At 40.7% G+C, this 21,236-nt stretch overlaps 1 protein-coding gene across 5 annotated transcripts in view; it reads right to left on the reverse strand.

The window, feature by feature from the left end:
* The window catches only part of carmil3 (capping protein regulator and myosin 1 linker 3), a 112,788-nt gene extending 93,411 nt beyond the window's left edge, over positions 1–19,377 (reverse strand). For all 5 annotated transcript variants that reach the window (XM_042496966.2, XM_088085304.1, XM_088085303.1 and 2 more), the window contains exons 1-3: positions 19,180–19,377; positions 17,544–17,817; positions 11,625–11,719 (exon numbers count right to left, since the gene is read on the reverse strand). In XM_042496966.2, the coding sequence (XP_042352900.2) occupies positions 11,625–11,719; positions 17,544–17,601 (153 nt within the window). In that variant the 5' untranslated portion in view covers positions 17,602–17,817; positions 19,180–19,377. The remainder of the gene's footprint in view (positions 1–11,624; positions 11,720–17,543; positions 17,818–19,179) is intronic.
* Between the last annotated feature and the right edge of the window lie 1,859 nt (positions 19,378–21,236).

The raw sequence follows: 21,236 nt of genomic DNA on the forward strand, positions 1-21,236 counted from the left end.
CTGTCTCTATGTGTCAGACCTGCAATAGTGTGGCGACCTGTCCAGCGTGTACCCCACCTCCCGTGACCCTCTAGAGGAGAAGCAGTTGCTGCTAAGGAATGAATGTTTACAGTGCACAGACAGTTTGCTAGAGAAAACAACAGCAAAAGAAAGATGTGAGAGAGATGACAGCATGGAGTACAACGCTACTGAAACTGCTACTTTCTGGCTGCAGAATGTGTCTGAGACGGTAATCTCTGGCCGGACCAAATAGCACAACACACAACACCTGTCTGGATGGACTTCCAGCTGTGTATCATCTTTCTCAAACATTATTAACACCAAGAACCACTCCAGGCTCACCAGTGAGCAAAAACACATGTGCATAGACAGTAACAGGCCCATTTCTCTCACCATGAAAGGAAATAAAATATAAACAAAGTAAAATAAATAAAGAAAATAATGAAAAAAAGGGGTTGCTCTGCGCAGTTTTCTTCTAAAAGAGGCACATTCAGAAGTTTCTGTCTTATATATACAAGTTAAGTGTGTCTGCATATTAAAAGTATCCTACTTTGGAAGTTGGCGATAACTGTTGTTGAAATCCTTTGGAAATGTATGTTGCCGTTTTATTTGAAAGACTTAGGGGTGGACAGAGGACTCAGTTTAGACAGTTTTCTGCTAACACAACATATTCGCTGTGCACAGTTGTCCCCCATAATATCAAGGGCAGGATTTTTGCTTCCCATTTTAACGCCATGGCTATAAAGCATTTGTAAAGACTCGCTGAACGCAACCTGAAGCTATTATTAAAATAATATAGAGAAGAAAAAAAAACAAAAAGTTGTGATTATCATGGCAGATAGGCGCTGTAGTGATAACTTTGGCTCACTTTGGGATCTACGGAGATCCACTGGCTGCCTCTGAGCTCCATGGCTGGCTTTCAGGCTTCCAGGTGTTTCCAGCACTTCTGCATCTTGTCTAAACCCAGCATTCTCACCCAGATTTTATTTTTTTGCCCTACTTACTCGTGGTTGTATTATCAGCTAGCTGGCATACATAGAGGGAGAGATGGAATGCAGTGATAAAATAAAGAAACATACATGATGGAAGACCAAACTTTGCCAGTAATCCATGTATATTAGAGCTATGTTACGTTGACAGCTGTAACACATAAATTTGCCATTATGTTATATTAAGCGGAAGGTTGTCCATTACTGTAGCAATTCTATTACACACAACAAAATGCCACGATTCAAAAACTTTCAATAATTTTACTAATTGTATAAATCTTTCAGGTCTTGAAAATGTGACTGTGAAATTCTATGACTTTTCCATGTTTTCCATGATTGTGGGAACTTTGTAAAAGTACAGTTCAGTACCTAAACCTATTACAGACATGAGCTGTCTGAAACAGGTGAAACAACAACTAAGGTTTTTCTTATATGAAAAAAAAAGTCTTTCTGAGGCATCTACCCATAAGGATAAATTATCTAGCTACTGATACTAATTGGCACAAATAGCCAGAGCTAACATCGAGCCCAACTAGCCAAAACCAACATTTTTTCCCCCTCATGTGGCATTCTGGCAGCCCTCTTCTTTGAGGATCAATCAAAAATCCTAAAAGCCCCTCAAAGACTCATTTTCCGCCAAGGAAATCCTCCAAGATGAGATGGTCGTCTTTTTTGACCTGGTCAACCAAGAACACGGCAGGTGACAATTTCCAAAAGTGATGAGGAAGTGTCAAGAGAGAAGGACCGGTTGGCGAAAACGATGGGATTTGGGGGTACGGGGGGCGGGGGCCACAGAGTTGCCCTTGCTGTGACGGCACAGTGTCAGAAGCACTAGTTCAAAGAGCCAGCCGGCCGGCCCCTGAAGCAGACTGTGAGGGCAGAGTGGGAGTGTGTGTCATACAGTTGGAGTGCATGTACAGTACGTGCACGAAAAACAACAAATGTATCTCTTTCTGCTTGTGTGTGTGTGTGTGTGTGTGTTTGCGTGCACATGCAGCTGAGAGGGCAGAGGGCGGGGGCTTATATTAATCATAAGCTGTCAGGCTCTGGGTCTTGCACTTCAAACGAGATGGTGCAAATCAAAGTGTGTCTCTGGGTCGTGTGTGTGTTGCAGCACTGCCTCTGAGGGAACAAGCTGAGGATCAGTGCCAGATTTGGCCGCCTGCGGTATTTCTGGCTCGGCCACAAGGGCATTTTACACACACACACACACACACACACACACACACACACACACACACACACACACACACACACACACACACGGTGCAAAATCAGAAACATTCCAATACAGACATTTGCATAAGTCCAGCATGCAAGTACATCACACACACTCCGTTTGGACTCTCATGCACGTATAATGATGCACAATAGCTAGCTAAGCTGGCTTTGGACTACACTCGCCTGTCTTTCCCTCTCTCTCTCACTGTCACACACACATACACACACAGTCAGCTACCATCACTCAACTGAACTCTGCATCACAAGAATACAACCCTGCCATCAGTCAATCTGTCAGCTTACATGCATGTGTGTGTGTGCGTAAGTGACAGGGGGTTTGAAAGCACAGATGCCCCAGGTCCTGCTTTATAAGTGGACTTTAGAGTGGTTGAAAGATAGAGAGAGAGATGGAGCCAAATGAGAGGAAAGAAATGCAAAGCTCAAAAACACATCTTGTTCCAGATTCCCTCATAAAAACCAATGCATCTGAATCAAAGAGATGGCAAAGAAAGCTCTCTGAAACCCAAAGGACCTCTTAAAAAAGGGAAAAAAGATAGGGAAAAGGAGACGGATAATGGGAAGAGGTTGCAGGGTTGTACTAGATGGAAGTTAGAGATGAGACAGAGTGTATAAGAGAAGTAGGGGCTGAAGAGAGGCCAGCATTGGATGAATGGGCTGAGAGGGAAAAAAGGGGAAGGGAAAAACAGAAAAAACGTGAGCAAATGTGAGAAAGTGGGATGAGATGGAGACAAGCAGTGAGTGTGGTAGAGGCCAAATGGATGAACGAGAAAGAGAGAGAGAGGTGCGGAGGATACAGGGGCATCACGACAATGAGAGCAAGGGAGCAAAAGAAGAGAAAGAATAGGAAGGAGAGATAAAATAGAGGCAGAGATGCTTTGAGTTGCCCTCCTAACCGTGACAATACACACACTCTCAGTCACATTTTCCCTCTCATGGGGGAAGAGAGAAGGTCAGCACTCACACTTCATAGCCTCAGCGCCATAGGCCACCGACATGTTATGATAATCAAAAGAAAGCACAGTCCTAATTACAGCACCGAGAGAGCGCTCGCCACGCACAGTCAGATGGTAAATCCCGGACACTTGCAGAGAAAATGACTCCACGCTGAGCATCTCGCAGGGAAAAAGCCATGAAAGGAAACTTGCGGATGATGCAGTGGTAATGTATTGCCATTACACAAAAAGATAGAAGTGTTGCTGAGCGGCTGAAAGAACAGAAGATTCTGCTGCTAGCACGCGCTCTCTGTGCTTTGCTGCTTTGCTGGGCTTTCTTCCATAGCTGGAGTCTCCATGACAAAGCGTCTTCAGAGCTGAAAGGCCCACTTTCACCATTTAAAATATACAAGTCGATTATGTAATTCAGGGAGTGTGTCATGCTGTGAATGTTTTTTTACCAACCACGCATGATTTTTTTTTTTTTTCTTTTCTTAAGAAACAAGTAATTCAAAAGTGGGTTAAACTTTGGCTCAATTTCAGCCTCATCCCCTGTCCTGCAGACTTTTGGCGTCTAAAACACAAACAATGTAGAGCAGAAAAATTGCGTTTGAATCTGTATGGGCCCCTTGAGAGTCAAAAACATCCTCCCACCTCGATCTTTTCTGTCAGGCTTTACTGTATGTCCATGAAGTCATAAATGTAAAAAAAAAAAAAGAAGCTATTTTGGAGCAGTTTTGTTGATTGGCAGTGTGCTATATTTCTCTCTGTAGCAACAAATATGAGATGGTCAGTCACATTCTCTATAAGTTGTCAAACAGTATTGTGGGAAATGTAACAAATCAGCAATTGAATGGCATGAAGAAATGGGGTCAGAGGGAAATAAAAATATTAAACAAATGCACTAGGTTAAGACTGATATGTCAGTTAAGATGTGCAGGTATACAGGTTGTACTATATTCAGGGTTTCCCAAACATTCATTTATTTGTGGTGGGATGCCACAATAAAACTTCTGCATCCACAAATAGATTTTTGGAGCTGGACTTGGGCTGGGAGATATGGCTTTAAAATATTATTGAGATATTTTCTGGCTATATCGCAATGCTATATATAAATCACAATATTTTTAAATGTCCTTTAAACTAATGTTGACTACTAAAATTTAAAAAATATTGAATGAACTGCAGTTACAATAAAGTTAAATAAGGTAGCAACTGCCAAATAATGAAGTTGAACACACTACTGTTATAATACCATTTATTTTCAAAAAAACGTTATACGGAAGTTAAATTAAGTGCTTTTATAATGAACAGTATTGTTATAATTAAATAAATCAAAGCAGGACCTATGGTGCTTTTATTTTGAATGACTTGGCTCGTCTCAGGCCAGAAGTGTCAGTGTTTTTGCTGTGGACCTGATGCTTCCAGTCAACAGTTGGATGTTAGTGTTAGCAGACAGTTAAACAGATACCGTGGCACCTTCAACCATAAGGATTCATTCACTGTGAGCGGGCAACAAACTAACTGCTCTCTAGTTCATATATTGCAAAGATGTGCAAGTCACACTGGTGGTCCGTGGTTGCAAAATATGACTAAATACTCGCAATCGGAGCTCTGCAAATATAAATACATGCCTCACCTGCTCATACAACCTCCACTACCACTTATTCAGTTCACTGTAAGCTGGAAACTCTCCAGTTCATATATTAATAGCATTTGCAAATCACAGAAGTGCTCCATGGTCGCAAAATGTGACTAAATAGTCACTGTCTGGGGCTCTGCAAAAGCCCTACTTTGTGTGTGTGTGTGTGTCTGTGAGAGGCACAGAGCTGCAGGAGAGAGCGAGAGAAACAAAACGCTGTCAGCATACCAAAACAAGTGACAATTTATACTTGATGTTTGCAATAAAGTCATTTTATACATTGCACGTGGAACAAGCCGTGATACATTGAGTATATCTGATGTGTCACCCACCCTTAAGCTGGGCCGTTCATTAAGAGTGCCATAAATACTGTGCGGTTTTGTTAAAGCGCAGCAAAAGTTCAGGCGCACTGAAAGTGAAAATTAACCAATCGACAAATCAGTCATCCACCACATGAGTAACAAACTGCTGTGGAGGAAAAAAAATAAGTCATGGAGAGCTCTGCCTTCTAGGCTGCAGTCAAAGATGCACAAAAGCATCTGAATTGAGAGATGACACAGAATGATACAAAGGTACACACGGGCATTTAAAAGATGCCAAAAAAAAATTCCCACCTCATCAGCTACTGCCAGACATACACTGTCATTCTGTGTGAAACCCTGATATTCCATTGAGAAACATGTTGATGCAAACAACCAAAAGTTTCATTAACCATCACTACCACTGTTTTTTTACAGGGCATTACGCTCCTGCCTCTTTTGCTCTGGCTACTCTTGCTATTCTAACTTAAGCTGGTCGACCTACGGAAGTGACACTAGTTTGTGTTGCTGAGTCATAATCATAGGCTGTATAGTCAAGATGGACAACATGACAGCTCCCCAAAAAATGAAGCCAAAACATCTTGATTGCCCATCTTTTAAGCCCAAATGACATGACCAGTGCAAGATGGCAGCAGCCAAAGCCCTGATATATTAGCTTCATTTTTGTACAGTGGGGGAAAATGGAGACACATTGTCCATCTGTACATACAGTCAGTTGTAACCTTCAATGTGAGCAAGAACATGCATTTTACATGAGTGGCAAAGGGGATAGTCCTTGCCTCAAGACAGCAAGGGTTATTTTCTCCCTCAAAGGTCAGCTTCAGCTCTGTCTGCGGGGTTTAATAGTTGTAGTGTGGAGGGAATGTGCAGAGAGGACAGCACTAGTGGCTTCAAGGAATGCAGCTGTTTCAGGCTCTATTGAGCTTCTGCAAACAACCTGTCTTTTACAAAATATTTTATCCAGTAACACCAAGCAGGTAACACTTGAATCTCGAATCTCAAGATGCCTAGTTAGGTGTGTCAAATCATGAACTGTGAAAGAACCAAAAAAATCCTGGACAATGTTGCACTACTTGAACATTTTTTTAAACAATGTCTCTGATAATATATCCTTCATCAAGCAAAATTAACTTCTTTGACTTTTCAGATTCTATGCACGCCCAAAGGTAATTATACCATGTATAAATATCTGAAAACACCTCTAAAAGCCCACATACTTGTTTGAGGTGTTTTAATGTATTTGATGTTAATCATTTCATTAGTTTTAATATAATCTGTTGAAATAATGGCGTGAAGTAATTTTGCTATATTTTAGCACTACTACTTGAAGTAGTACTTCAGGAAAGTTTGATGATTATTGTGACAATACTCTTTACTGATTACTGCTGAGTGCAGAGGGATGGAATTTTACCTTTGTGTCTATTTAATGTGCCTACAAACATTTATAAATACAGAAACAAATCTAATCAGAAAACATATACAAAATTAGATGACTAGGTGTTTGCTCACAATCATATCATAATTATATGCTCAATGATGGAAAAAGTGGCCATTTAATTGCAAAATCAACTATCCTAGATTGTGCTAAGTTCCAAAAATGCTGTTAAAACTAAAGTCTCCAAGCCCAAGCCAAGAAAACCATAATAACACCACCTGGGTTGTTTTTTGTTTTTTTTGCAAAATCTTGAAGATCTCCTTCCAGAGCAAAAGTACACAGTATACACAAGTTTTTAAAGGCTGAGTAAACCCCTCATGAGGAGTAACTGAACTTACTGGAGTGCTACTTCAATGCAAGTGGTCTAATATGATAATTCAAACTACGTGGACTTGGATTTACCACCAATGCATTACCTTGGGGTCTGGACAAATCAGTTAAGCACAAGTCAGTGATGAAGTTTACACTGGACAGAGCGCTGAGGAACAGAGGCAATTAAACAATTCCAAAGAACGATAAAATTCAATAATTAAAAAGATGCATAGCGAGAAGACTGAAAACACTAATTCATGCAGATGAGGTTAAAAAACCCCATGGAGTAAAAGAAATATAGGAGTTTAAAAAACAATGGAGGCAGAGAAGAACTAACTGCAACAAAATTACAATAACTAGCAAAGACAACTAAGTTTAGGGAAATGAGATTATGAGGTTGAATTTAAAACACAAAGAAGAAGGACGACATCTCAAAGAAAGATGCCAATTCTGATTAGCTACAAACATGAGGTAGATCTTGGAACCAATGAGCTTCAGTCCCAAAACTAAGCCAGTACATGTATCCACATTTGGCAACTGTATTAACTGCCAAATGCTAGAAATTTAAAGTCAAATTGATTTCGTTTACAGTATTTAGCAAGGAAACAAGTTAATCTCGGGGGGCTTACAGTCTGTCAATTCGTAGACTCTTGATTTGAAGGAAGAATATTTTTAAAAATCCCTTCATGCAATGAAAGAGAAAGAGGCAGCAGTTGTGAAATTATAATATGGGGAAAGTGAATTTCAATATAAGGAACACAGAAAGTATGGTAAAAAAAAAAAAAGTACAGAAAATATCAAATTAATTATGAATGATTCTTTCAAACATTTGGTAGAGCACATTTTGAGCTGTGATATCTTGTTAAAAAAAATGAGCTGTACATCTCGAGCACTCATTTGAAGTATGTTCCCATGGTGCACAGCAGTTTTTAGAACCAGACCTTTTCAGGTGGTCCCTTTTAGGAAATTGGCAGCAGAAGGAATCACTAAGCTTGTGTGCTGCTCGGTGAAGTTTTCATAAAGTAATCCTGAAAATGATTGTAATTCATTTTAATTAATTTAGTTGCAGAGAGTTAACTGAACACAAGAATGTAATTTGTAGCGCTATGAAGTCCTGATCAACTAATTGGTCAATATGCTCTTGTCCGGTCAAATTGTCATTGGTCAGAATATTGCAGGCAGTACTTTAATAAGACCATGTTGGAGGGAGGGGGGAGGGGGTCATCTGAAAATTACTGTTCGGGATTATCGGCCAATTATTAGTGCTGATATTTGGCATTTTGCCAATTATCTATATCAGCATTTTATTTTAATGGTCACCAAATTCATTAATTATAAGGGCAAATAAAATGTCAGTATGGGAGGAACTTTTACTTTGTAAAACTTCAGGGATCTATTTTTATTCATTTACTTTTTAATTAAATTTTCACTTGACTTAATCAAAAAAAAGTTGCTGGGAACTTGCTGTATATGATGTTGAACATTTCATTTTTGATTAAACATTTGCTAAAGGCATTTAAACAGCGTTCTGTGTTGGAGTTATATTCTAAATTCTAAATATTGACAGAAAGATTTTCATTTTTATTGTAAATGCATATTGATTCCAAATATCAGTTATCTGTCTTATTAAGTACTAATAATCTGTAACGGTATCAGCCCTAAAAATAACAGTATTAATCAACCCCTATACAGGATGATACTGATATTACTGTTAGAAATTTAATCAAACAAAGCCACATTAATTTCCAATAACTGTTGTATAACTGTTGTCAAGAATTACAGTTTTAACTCTGTGATACTTCTGTCCAAAAGGTTTATGCTTGATTGAAGTGTATAGAAAATGATAAAACCATACTATGGTTTTCTACAAACCACAACTAGTCAGTTGTGATTTGTAGAAAACCATACCAGTTGTAGTAAAAAGGGGATCCATCACCCAGTATATTAAACTGCCCTATTAAATGTTTTATTTCTCTTGCTTCCATAAATTACTTCTCCATAAAAAGAGATATGTAACTAAAAATAGTCTTTAACTTCACTTTAAGGGAGAAAAAAATGTGCAGATTAGAAGTGCACTTTTAATGTAAATGGACATTTCTACTATGTGGTAATGGCTCATAATTAAAAAGAAATCTTGATTTTGGTTGTCAGTGCCTCAGGGAACTAAGAAATGCAAAATAGTTTTTTTCTGGGTTAAGTAAATAAAGAGGCTCACACATGAATGATTTTTGTGCAGAACAAAGCAATTTTAAAAAGCGAATGCTGACCATAAATCATTTTATTACTTCCACCAACTTTTTAAATAACAGACCCTGCTGTAGACATCCCAAAACAGACACACCCTATGAGCACGCAACCACAACCAAGTCTCTGAATGCTGTACCACTAACTCGACCTCAAGCCTCGGCCCTACTAGAGTCTCATGAGCGGGACCTCTGCGTAATCTAAGTGGAAATAAGCGTCTGAAGCACCCAAGTGTGCTCAGGACTGTCAAACAGTGGCAGTCTCAGCCAGTAATAGGCCCATTATTAGGTGGCAGCATTGAAACCGCAGAGTCAACAGAGGATAAAACCGAGAGACCGATAGGGATAAATAAGTGGCGGAAGAGCCAAATCGGCAACTGGGGCATCACAACACACCAGAGATTTCCTTCCCCCTTTCTCCCCTCGCTCCTTCCTCCATTCCCTTTCCTCATGTGGGGTGCCCTTCCCTCCTCTTCCATCACAACCACCCACTCCTCCCTCCTTCCCTTCCCCCCCGTGTCTCTCCCTCTCTCTGCCTTTGAAGATGCTTTGTTTTCTGAGTTGCCTCTAATCTTCAAATAGGGTGATCTAATAATGGCTATAAGAGTGTGTATGTGCACAAGTTTTGATGCACTGAACCATGTGTGTCTGCCTCCTGCACATGTCAAACTGTATGCCTGAGTGTGTTCGTGTTGGAAACATGAATGTTGAAGCTCCCCAATGCATTGCCCTGGGTGTCGTTTGGATGTCATGCTGAGCCCTAACTGTGTCTGTCTGAGATGGGTGGAGGGACCCTGTGTATGTGTGTACATTTGTGTGTCTGTGTGTCGCAGTGTGATGGCTGGTACAGTCAACACACACAGACAGCTGGATACCAGCAGTCTCCGGAGGGAGAGGCGGGCAAAAAGAAAGAGCAAGATGTAGAACAAAGGCTCATATACGGTCGATATAGACTTGGTGTGTAACATTAAAAACCCCACCTGTCCGCAAAGTAAACAAACCTAAGGAATCGGAATGAGAGCTATGATCCTGTTCAGATTTGACCTGCTAAATCCTTCTTCAGCCGTGAAGGAAGGATCCACATGAAAGGGAGGATAAAGGTAAAAGAAGACCTTGCCTGAGCCTTCAGGCTTAGAAAATAATTTCCAAGAGTAAATTTCATCTCAGTATTAGAAAGCAATCCTGAAATATGCCACTTTCTCTTAGTATCATGTATGACATTTTCAAGCATGAGTGAGCATTTTGTGTGCAATACCCAGACACTGAAACAAACAGTCTATTTACAAACTCCCTCATCTGTTCACCCTTCATATATCCAAACAAATGTATCCATTAAAGTGAAAAGATTGCCTTTTAGATGGGGAGACTTTGACAATGAGCTAGAATGAATGCTTATATCCATCTGCCCCCCCTCGCCTGCCCTGCCTTGAAAGAATTTGGAGCAGTGGCAGCAGCCAAGGCCCATTTGGATAGTAAAAAACTCTCGTAAGGCAGAGACCTAATTGAATTGCTTCTGATGGAAAGAGGAGCTCAATACCCTTTTACAGGTTTGAGTAAAGATGGAGGGAAGAGGGAAGGGCATAAAGGGGAGAGACGGAGAGAAAGTGAAAGGCGACTGGGGCGGTGGTGGTGGGGGGGACGAGGGGGCGGGGTGATGATGGGGCGGAGAATAATCGAGATGGACAGATAAGGAGGGAGGGAGAGAGGAAACAAAGAGAGGAGATGACAAAAATAGAGGGTGGAGGGGGTGAAATGATGGAGTTAGAGGGAGGCGTGGGGGGGGTGAGGGGGAGGAGAAATAATAGCAGAGATGGAAAATAGAGAGAAGTACTGATTAATAGTTTTGATTCGCTTATCAGCTTGTCCTTTTTGCTGTCTTCAGGGGAGGAAATGAGCTCGCTCTCGCGCATAGCAACTGTGTGTGAGTAACCGATCAGTCACTAATGTGGCTGACTAATTGACAATTTCTCAATAACAGAGGTGGCCTTGGCTCACACAGGCTCCTTGAACACATCGCAGGCTGCCCACACACCCTCTGGCAGACACTCACAGAAGCTTCTCCTTCAGATAAAGAAGAAAAAAACAATGAATGATGCCCATGTACGTACACCACGTCGGACTCAAACACGGATACACACGCCAAACTCTTGCCTGTGGCATTAAGGCCATCCTGCCACATCTAATAAACTCTGAGGATGGACTCAGTAGGCCATGTCCACTTTGCTTTGCTTAGGCAGCATCTGTCTTAAGCCTGATTTTCGACGCGTCTGTTGTGTGTCTCGGATGTGTAATCTGTGACATCTTATGGCTCTTTCAATTTGTCCCAATTAACTCCCATTGATTTCCACTTTGTCTGAAAGGAGCCGCTGCCGTTGTGTTCCATATTCAACGCCTCGCGCGGAAAGGCACTTTCACTTTAACAATATCTCTTTCAGGTGACCTGGTGTGACAGAGGACAGGGAATGGGGGGGGTGGGGTGGTTGGGTGTGAGGGTGTTGCCGTCTCTCACCAGAATCCTGTCCTCTGTTTTGCCGCTCCTCGTGTCCTGCTTGATGGCTCGCACGAACTTAATGGCCTGCTTGTCCAGCACCTTCCTGATGCTCTCTGGAGAGAAAAGCAGAGGAAAAATGGGGTAAAACAGGAGAGCCAATTACATAATGTAAACACAGAATGAAAAGTGTTGCCCTGAAATGCACTCAGAAACACTGTAAAAAGCTTTTAAGGAAGAAAACCATAAATTCAAATATACAGCTAGGTGACAAATGAAAGGGGGGGTAAAAACTAAATAAAAGAGCAGAGAAGCATTAGGGATGCATCAATTCTCTCTCCTGATACCTATTCAGGATATTAGGCAAAATTGCTCCAACACCAGGGCAGCCCTTTATACCTCAATTCATTATTCTCAGTCCTCTTTGTGTAAGGTAACATGAGGACATGACTATATATAACTAACCTATAACAGGAGGCTACATGTTACTATTCATGAAGTGAGATACACTCACAACAACAAAAGAACGCAGCAGAACACAAAACAATGGGGCTCCTGCTGTGACGATGCCGTTTTAGCGACTTGCTGTGGTGCTCAAAATTCTGTCAACAGCCCAGTGAGACTGTGTAAAAGCGGAAGGAATTTCATAACGGAAGTGACTAAAAGGCAGATCGATACCTGATCCACTTAATAAGGTCGTTATCAGTGCTCATACTGACCCAGCAGCGTATTAGATCTGTATAAAGGATGCAGATACTTTCATACAGGGCATGAAGGCTCACTGAATGGGTTGATGAGTATGAAACCAATGTGATTTGTATGATGCAACATTCACGCATCACCGGATCACAACTCAGCTGAACACCGATGGGAGATTTTGGAGTGACCTGTCAGACAGCCCCTTCAACATCATCATCAAAACACCAAGAGTGTCTGTCTGACACATGGTCAGCAGAGAAAATTTGCTCAAGGTCAAGACTGTCATGTTCAACATTTAAAGGGCCATGTGCGTTCTTGTCAGTGTTTTTCAAATGGAAACTCCCACTCAGCCATTCAAAGGCTAAACTATGTAGTATACTTATGTGGACGCCACATTAGTTTGGCTCTGAAAGATACAATAACACAAACAAACTGACCAAACAGAGGCAGCAGTAGACCATATATTCCCCATGGTCTGTGAAGGTAAATTACTGTTTGCCTCAAAGGAGTCTGGTGGCAGCAAAATGTATTTAAGCCACTTAAAAAATGACACCTTAAAAAAATTATATATCACATTAAGTTTATGCTTTACTTAAATTATTTTTACCTCCTTGTTTTTTAATTAGACAGCCTTTTTTCAGTGAAGAAGCAGTTCTGCTTTTTAAAGTCACCTAACTCCATTGAGAGAAACAGAGATTTTTTCTCACAGCACGTGGGAGCTGCTGGTCTACTGCCGCCTCAGTCTTTTGTCATTCGTTTTTCTGTGTTTCTGTATGATTTATAGAACAGAATTGACATCGCGTCCAAAGCAGTGCATGGGTTTTTATGTTGCAATATCATCATGCAGAAACTGACAGGTCACATGGGATTTGGGGTTTGGGAAAAAAGCATTTTGACACTACAACATACATTAGTCGCACAAAATATGTTTGTTTTTTTTTTATTTAAATCCATACAGAACACTACCAGGAAGCTACAGAATGATTTTTTAAAAATAAAATAAAAATAATGAAGCTGCCCATTAACCTGACATGGACTACAAGCCCTAAAAGTGATCAGAAGAATAGATATTTTTGGGACGCCTAGTAGCTCAGTGGGTAGAGCGGGCACCCCATGTACAAAGGCCATGTCCTTACCGCAGCAGCCATGGGTTTGATTCCAGCCCGCATCACTTTGCTGCAAGTCATACCCTCTCTCTCCCCCTTTCATGCTCTGTCCTGTCAAATAAAGGCAAAAACCTAAAAAATCATTTAAAAAGAATAGACATTTTCACCAGCGACTATTTTGATAATTGATTAATCATTTACGTAGTTTTTAAAAGCTAAGTTCACTGCCACGGGCCTCTCACATGAAAATATCTGCTAAAAATGTTTGAATATTTGAGAGTTGATTGAACCCAAATAATTAAGCAATAATCATGGGATTCATGAAAATAATTGTTAGTTGGAGACCTAGTCAAAAGCAAGTCAGTCAGTTGCGATTATTTTGTCAAACAAGAATAATAGTGGTTTTCTGACCAGAGGAACTTTTTCATAGTTCTAGGAATCCCGTTTTTTTGTCGTGTCAGCACCACAAGAACCAGGAACGATTGTAGCTTTTAGAACGCCGTTTTGAGGGATTTTTTTTAGCTCCAGTTTCAGAGTAGTAACTCTTCCAGCACAAAAAGAACCATGATTGAAGTGTATTTTGCCTGGTCAAACAAAGCCAATGCAGCACTGGCAACAGCTATTCATAAAAACCCATTAGCAGTGAAAACAACAGACAACACAAAACACAAACAACAGCTCGTACTGAAAAAAAAACACCAGAAAACACAGATAGATGGACCAACAGTGAAGTCAAGGTTTTACTGAGCATGTACAGTATGTGATGCTGAGAATACAATGTCAAAGAGAGTATGGTGTTGCTGTACCAGCATTCCAATAAGCTGCACATATGCAAACAGAAAAAAAGCCCTTGAAGATATAAAGTTCTCAGGAGAGCTCCCCAGTTGGCAGTTCCTCTCAGGGAGTCCCCAAAACTGTTTGGGCCGATAACACCTTGTGTTCATCCCTCTAGTTTAGTCCCCAACACTAAAAGGGGAAGTCCTCCGATTTTACACATCAAAGTCTGTTTACAGGTCTTAAGGGCTACTACTGTTATGTTTTTAAAAAAGTTGCATAAAGCATTTTGTGGCTCCGGAGGGACGTATGTGAAGTCTGATAAATTAATTTAAGTAATGTCACTTGAGGTAGCAGTGGTGGGGGCTGAAGACTGCAAGTTTGAAAATGAAAAAGATCCAAGTGGGTTGAATTAGAAAGACGAGAGGTTACAGGATCTCTGTAGCCCGCTCCTCATCCACATTAGCCGCTAACACATTAACACAATAGCACACATTAGCATCCAAATGCCCTCGACAAACAGTCAGCGGTTGCGTTACATTGAGGGTTATGTAGGCAGTAGGTTTTGGCAAGGAGGAACACACAGAGTAAGAAAGATGATATCTCGGATCTGCTGCCTTTATTTTTATCTTTTTTGTTTCTTTTTTACTGTCCACTGTGAGTCAGACGATGCTATAGGAGTGCATTGCTAAAATCGGTGGAGTGCTCATTTAAACTAGCTATGCCGAGGAGCAGTGAACTGTTCTGGAGGACTATGATGGTCAAAAATACCTTACAGAGACACTTCAGGTTGAGTTCTCTAAATTTTCATCCACATTACTAAAGTAAGCTGGACATCACAGTGTTAACACTTGATTTTGGACACTTTTTGCACCTGATCATATGAAAGGGAACCAGTGACTGCTGTAGAACTTCTGTTTGATGTTTTCCACCCAAGTGAGTTCTGCAGTTTTTGAATATAGCTAAAAATATGCCCATATCCCAGTAAAATCACCATGTTGATGCTGATGATGCTGTCGCCGTGTGTTGTCTTTGATCTTCCCCTTAAGGAAAAACAGGGTTCCTGCAGCCTTAGACAAGATATACTTAAGACTTTTTAATGCCACTTGGAACTAATCTTAAGACTAATTTTCTAATTACCTAAATTCAAGGACAATTTTATTTTACCCAGCTGTTTAGTTTGACATAAAACATGAAAAGTCTTTGGTACAATGAATAATTTAGATTATTTGCGTCAAATGTTAAAAAAAAAATTAAAAAAAACCTTTTTCGACTGAAACGCACGGAAGATAATGAATATATTACGCTATCATAAAAGTATCTTTTACCAACCGAAGAGGGAAATATCTGGCACTTCTTTTTTTGGCAATTTTCTGTTTTTTCTTGGATTCCCATCATGACAAATAAAATTAAATTAATTTATTAAATTATTTAACAAAAAAAGGATTTTACCAAATATTTTGAGATTTTACAACGCAATGTCAGAAAAAAATATTCATAAAATCCTACCTCCCATGTCTAAGCATTTTTAAGTCATTTAAGTTGAATTTAAGTCATTTTAATACCAATTAAGGCCTGATTTTTAGATTAATAAATTCAGTGGCTTTTAACCCTTTTTAAGGATCCGCGGGAACCCTGATAGACTGGTAGATTATTGCTCTAAAGACAGCCACACAGGGGTGAACAGTCACAGAGACAAGTAGACAGCTACAAAGACACAAACTTGAGGACAGGCACACACACACACACTCTAGCTGAAGAGGGCGCATAACTGAGCTATTTTTAGCCTCAGAGAAAGAAAGAAACAGCCCGGCTCATCTCAATGGAACCATCCACAAGATCCAGAGCTGCAATCTTCAGGGGCCTCTACTCCAACACACCACATGGCCCCTGCTGAAGCTCAATGAACCGCACCGGAGGCCTCTGCCATTTACATCTCCTCCACAGTGACCAACATAATACAACCCTCTGTCCGCAAACACAGTGTCAACCTACTGTACATCCACAGACTGCTAACACGCACATATGCCTGCAAGCTGTGTGAGATTCACAGTCTAAATTTCATGTGGGGCCACCCATGCTAAATATGAGCCCACCAGATGGAGATATGGCACGTCATGCTGTGTGGCGATGCTCCATTGTGTCACAAACTCTCTCACTTCTGCACACCCACAATTCTCACTTTCCACATCCGGCAACAGCCATGAAGTTGGCTCTCACACTTGAGTGAGCAGCAGCAGATGCAGGGAGGACGAGGCAGGGATGGAGTGGGGTGGGGTTGGGTTGGGGATCACACCAGCAGATCGAACGAAGGATCAGTCGGAGACAAACAGAGAGTTATTGACGTTAAGCTGGGTAAGACCCAAATGCTTAAACCTTTTAACACACTCTACGGCGCCCCTGAGGCCTGCTGGTGTGACCTCGGCATCTGCTCCCAAAGGGGTGAAGAGGGGAAGACGGAGAAGCAGGATGGGTCAGTCCCCCCCCCTTTTCCACTTCGATTCCCTCTCATATCCCCAGTGCCTTTTTTGACACTTTGATGGATCTGCTCACTCACCCCACCATCATGAACCCCCACCACCCCCCTTCCAAATCTTGTCCTCAACTGGCAGGTGTTTTACTGGCCTAAAGCCTCCTGGCTCTTATCACCAGGCCAGACAGACGGGGCTTGACCAGGTTGAGCTGGTAAACAGCGGGATTTAACTCGCTGCGTCTGGATAATTAGCAGTGAGAGACACATCTTCTTATATCATCCAAACATGTTGGTGTGTGTGTGTGTGTGTGTGTGTGTGTGTGTGTGTGTGTGTGTGTGTGTCTGTGCTCTCTTGCCCAATCTCCCCAGCAGAAAGAGGCTCAGCCAGTGTGCACATGAACCCATGCTGCCTGCCTGCACGCAAAGCGCTCCCAGTCGCACAATAACTCCCACGCGCACACATGCAGGGAGAGAAGAAAGAGATGAAAACTCCTAATGAATGCACATGAAAGCCACGACGCGCACGCATGCACCGCAACACTTAAAAATAACTCTGACAGCACTACAGGACCCCTGTGCGCGATAAATTCAGCGGCGGATCTTTATGCCAAATCAATCGGAAAGTGAACGCTGCCGCTCCAAGATCGATGGAATTACAATCTTCACAAGCCTCAACAGCCATTAACTACTGCTTTTGCCCTGGGAGGCATTTCCTGCGCTTGCATGCGGTGATAACTCCTTTTCTGGAAAGCAGAGATTTAAAGAGCAGCTGAGTGGAGACAAACTAACCCCACGCGTCCTAAGAGACCTCCTCTTTCTCTCCTTCTTTTCTGATTGAGATGTTAAAACATACTTCCCCCAAAAACTCATACTGGCGCTCGTGCTCACCTGTGATTTCTCTGCTGACGTTGACGAAGCCCGCCGCTGTGGTCTCCTTTGAGGCCATGGTGCGCTCCTCCCGCGGGTCCGGCCAATTCTATCTTCCTCGGCTCTCAAATGTCCCCTACGTATTTTGTCCTCTTCACTCCTTTTTGTTTTGTCCTCTCTCCGCGCCTGCAGGTGCTCCGGGCGCAGCAACAGTCCGGATAGTGTGATGGGAAGCTATACTATGGTGCGCACTGGCAAATACCGGAGGAGCGCGTCTGACTCCAGCGCTCGAGCACTTGAGAGACAGAGAGAGAGAGAGAGAGAGAGAGAGAGAGAGAGAGAGAGACAGAGAGAGAGAGAGAGAGAGAGACAGAGAGAGAGAGACAGAGATTGTGGTGGAAGGGTTAGAGATTGTGCCACTGGATTTCTCTGTTTAAATTCAATAGTTTGTTGTTAATCTATATTTACTTGGAATGAGCATCCTCATTAGTACAGATTACATTCACAGCGCCCCGAACAGGGAGAGATCTCTTCAGGTAAAATCATGCAGTACTGAATTCAATCCAAAGAGATGACAGGTCTAGATTTAATTATCATTCACTTTTCTCAGCAGCATGATACAAAATAGGATATGTGGTACACAGCATAGACACTGTTTGGATGAGTTTTTGAGGACTCATAGTTGGTCGGCTAAAGGGGATCTAAGCTGAGATAGACAAGCAATAAACAACACAAAGGTTACAGCTGATAGCCACTGGCTGCAGTGAAATGCAGAAAGTTAGTCCAGTTTGTTAATCAGAATGACAGGGATGACTATAATCAATCAATAAATAATCACACACACAGGCAGCTGTGAGAATGATTACCCCTGAAGATGTGTTGTAATCCCTGATTAACAGAATTCAGTCACAATCAATCCATCACACTGACAACTCTTAGGGTCAAGCACTCAAGGCTATAATTTTAAGAGTTTTGAGGTTCAGAGTAACCATTCTCTTGTTTGTAATGGCTGCTTTTTTAAAAACGCCCCAAAATATCAAATCTATTTTTTAAATGGATAAATAAAAAATGATATAAAATATTAATATTATATCAAATTTTACTATCATATAAATAAACAACTATACATTTGAACTGAACTGACAAATATATTTCAAAAAAATGTACAATATATAAATTAACTAATTAGTTGAGACAAATTTGAAACTACAACTCAATTCATCATTATGAGTAAAATCATAATAATGAAATGTTATAAATTGATATTTTTCATTAGCCTAATATTTTATATATAGATATTTTTTGTTTGCTTGTTTGTTTTATAATAGCCACATTTTATGACAGTTTTCCCTGGGCCCGCCCCCCTCCGCCTTTAAGCCAATCACATAGCAGCCTCACAGACCATTACCATGGTTTAGCCAGCTAGCTTTTGCCAAAGCAACAACAAGCTACAGCTATACTTAAATAAAGTAAAAGGTTGAAGTACAGAAACAAACCTGTTGTCTTAATTAGCTTAACAACGCTAAACATGTCACCTACCTAGCCAGCTAACTGGCTTTGTAAGCTTGTGTGAGCCTGTATGTAAAAGTCAGCATTAAAGGGAAGAGCTAATGATAGCAGTAACAGCTAATCACATAGCTGGTCAGTTCCGTGTTACCTTTGGAGCGCCGTGATTTCAACGAGACAGACACTCAACTCAGTGAAGAGCAAAAACACACAGAGGCTATCTGGAACCACTACTTCGGTCGCTCATTCACTACTTCCTAAATTATTTCGGACTCAGCCAGTCTTTTTTCGGACCCTCTGTTGTCGTTGGTTTCGCTAATATACTGGAAGTAAGTTAGACGGCTGGGAGGCTGAGGGCGCATGTGATTGGCTGACAGTTGAGGGGGGCGGGGCATTTATTACGTCACGGTCAAGAAACGTTATATAGAATAAAAACAGACCTTTGAAAAAGAGCTTTTCCAGATAAAACTGAACTTCAATAACACTGTCAATATTAAGAAAATTAGAAAATGATGTTTAGATTGAGTTTTAAATGTTAAACAAATTTATAGTTGTAAGGCATAAAAGCCTATATTTTACTTTATGTGGGCCTTTTCATATGATAATTTACTTGGTAATGTTTCTCTTTTTCAAATTCTATTCAACACGTAAAATGTATAAAATATTAATTTAATGAGGAAATCCTGATCGAGATTTTTTTAAATCTCTTTTTCAAGTGCCCCAGCAAGAGTTGGCAAGATTAATAATGAGATTCCATTAAAAAAAAAAATGCATACAACTCAGAAAATGATGTAAAATACAACTATAAAAAATATTTTCATCCCAGATGCAAACTACATCAAATTTTAAAATAACCCAAAAATAATAATAACAACAACAATAGTATTATTATTATTATTATTATTATTAATAATAACATCATCATCATCATCATCATCATCATCATCATTATTATTATTATTATTATTATTATTATTATTATTATTATTATTATTATTATTATTATTATTATGAAAACCTAATGAGGGTATCACATCAAGATTATAAAATACCCCCAAAACATCAACAGCCTGAGGAGCATCATTTTGCAATTTTAGATCCAATTGCACAAAGCTCCAGGTGGAGGCAGCAACATTTATAAAGCTGTTTTACCCAGTTCTGCAATGGAGCTATAACTCTGATCACCAAATGGAGTTCAGACTACCTGACTTTTTTTTATTTCTTTCTGGCTAATGGCTCACAATCTGGTCATGATGGCCCCAAATCCATGTGCTGGATAAACAGAAAGGTGTACTACCTGAATGAGAAATGTCCAGTATTCAGAGTTAGATTATTAGGAAGGCTTTCAAGTGTCCAAGCATTCATCTGAATTCTTGAATTCTTCTTACATTTTTTGACAGAAAATAAGTATTTATTTATTTGAAGGCAGTACTTCACAGAATTGTAAAGGTTTTATCGTGTCAGAGCAGCAAGTTGAGTTGATGCTTTTGATAAATGTGTTTTTATGGCAATATTTCTGTAATGATGTGAGGACGCTGATGGAATAGAGCCATATATCAAACACTTTCATCCAGTGCCTTTCTCTTCAGAGTTGCGAGATCACCACTCACAGCTGTGATAGGATTTGGGACAGAGAATTGGGAGGCCAGGTTGAAGCTCAAGCTGTAAGTAACAATGATATATGATTCACCCACTCATCTGAATGGCTGCTACTTGTCAATGTCATTGCTTATGCAACACAGTTCAGCTGTTTTTCATAGAAGCAGCCAGAATTAGACCGGGATATTTAACTCTTTTAGTCCCATGTCTCACTTCCTAATGTGACAAATGTGCTCATGAGGACACAAATTATTGAGTTGTGGAGGGTGCAGCTGTGTCTTGGTTTCATTTGCGAAAATTGGCCCTCAAAGCAACTAAAGTGTAGTGTGTGCTATATTTATGCATGCTTTTATGGAAGTTTGCGCATGTGTGTGAGAGACCTTTGTGTCTGCGTCTCACTGATACTTCAATCTGATGAAAGCAAACCCAGTGGGGGGCATTATGCCAGAGAGAAAGAGGGTGGGGGTGTTGAAGGAGAAAGGCGGAGGGCCAAGGCAGTGAGAATAAGCGGTTTATAGTCTAGGCGACTGTAGCTGTCTCCAGGTTTCATCGGGTTAAAAACTTCAGCACTGTTCAAAGATGTACTTGAAAGGACGTTCCATTATTTAT

This window comes from Plectropomus leopardus, chromosome 12, assembly GCF_026936395.1.
Source record: "Plectropomus leopardus strain MGB_pleo_1.0 chromosome 12, ASM2693639v1, whole genome shotgun sequence".
NCBI classification, from domain to species: domain Eukaryota; kingdom Metazoa; phylum Chordata; class Actinopteri; order Perciformes; family Serranidae; genus Plectropomus; species Plectropomus leopardus.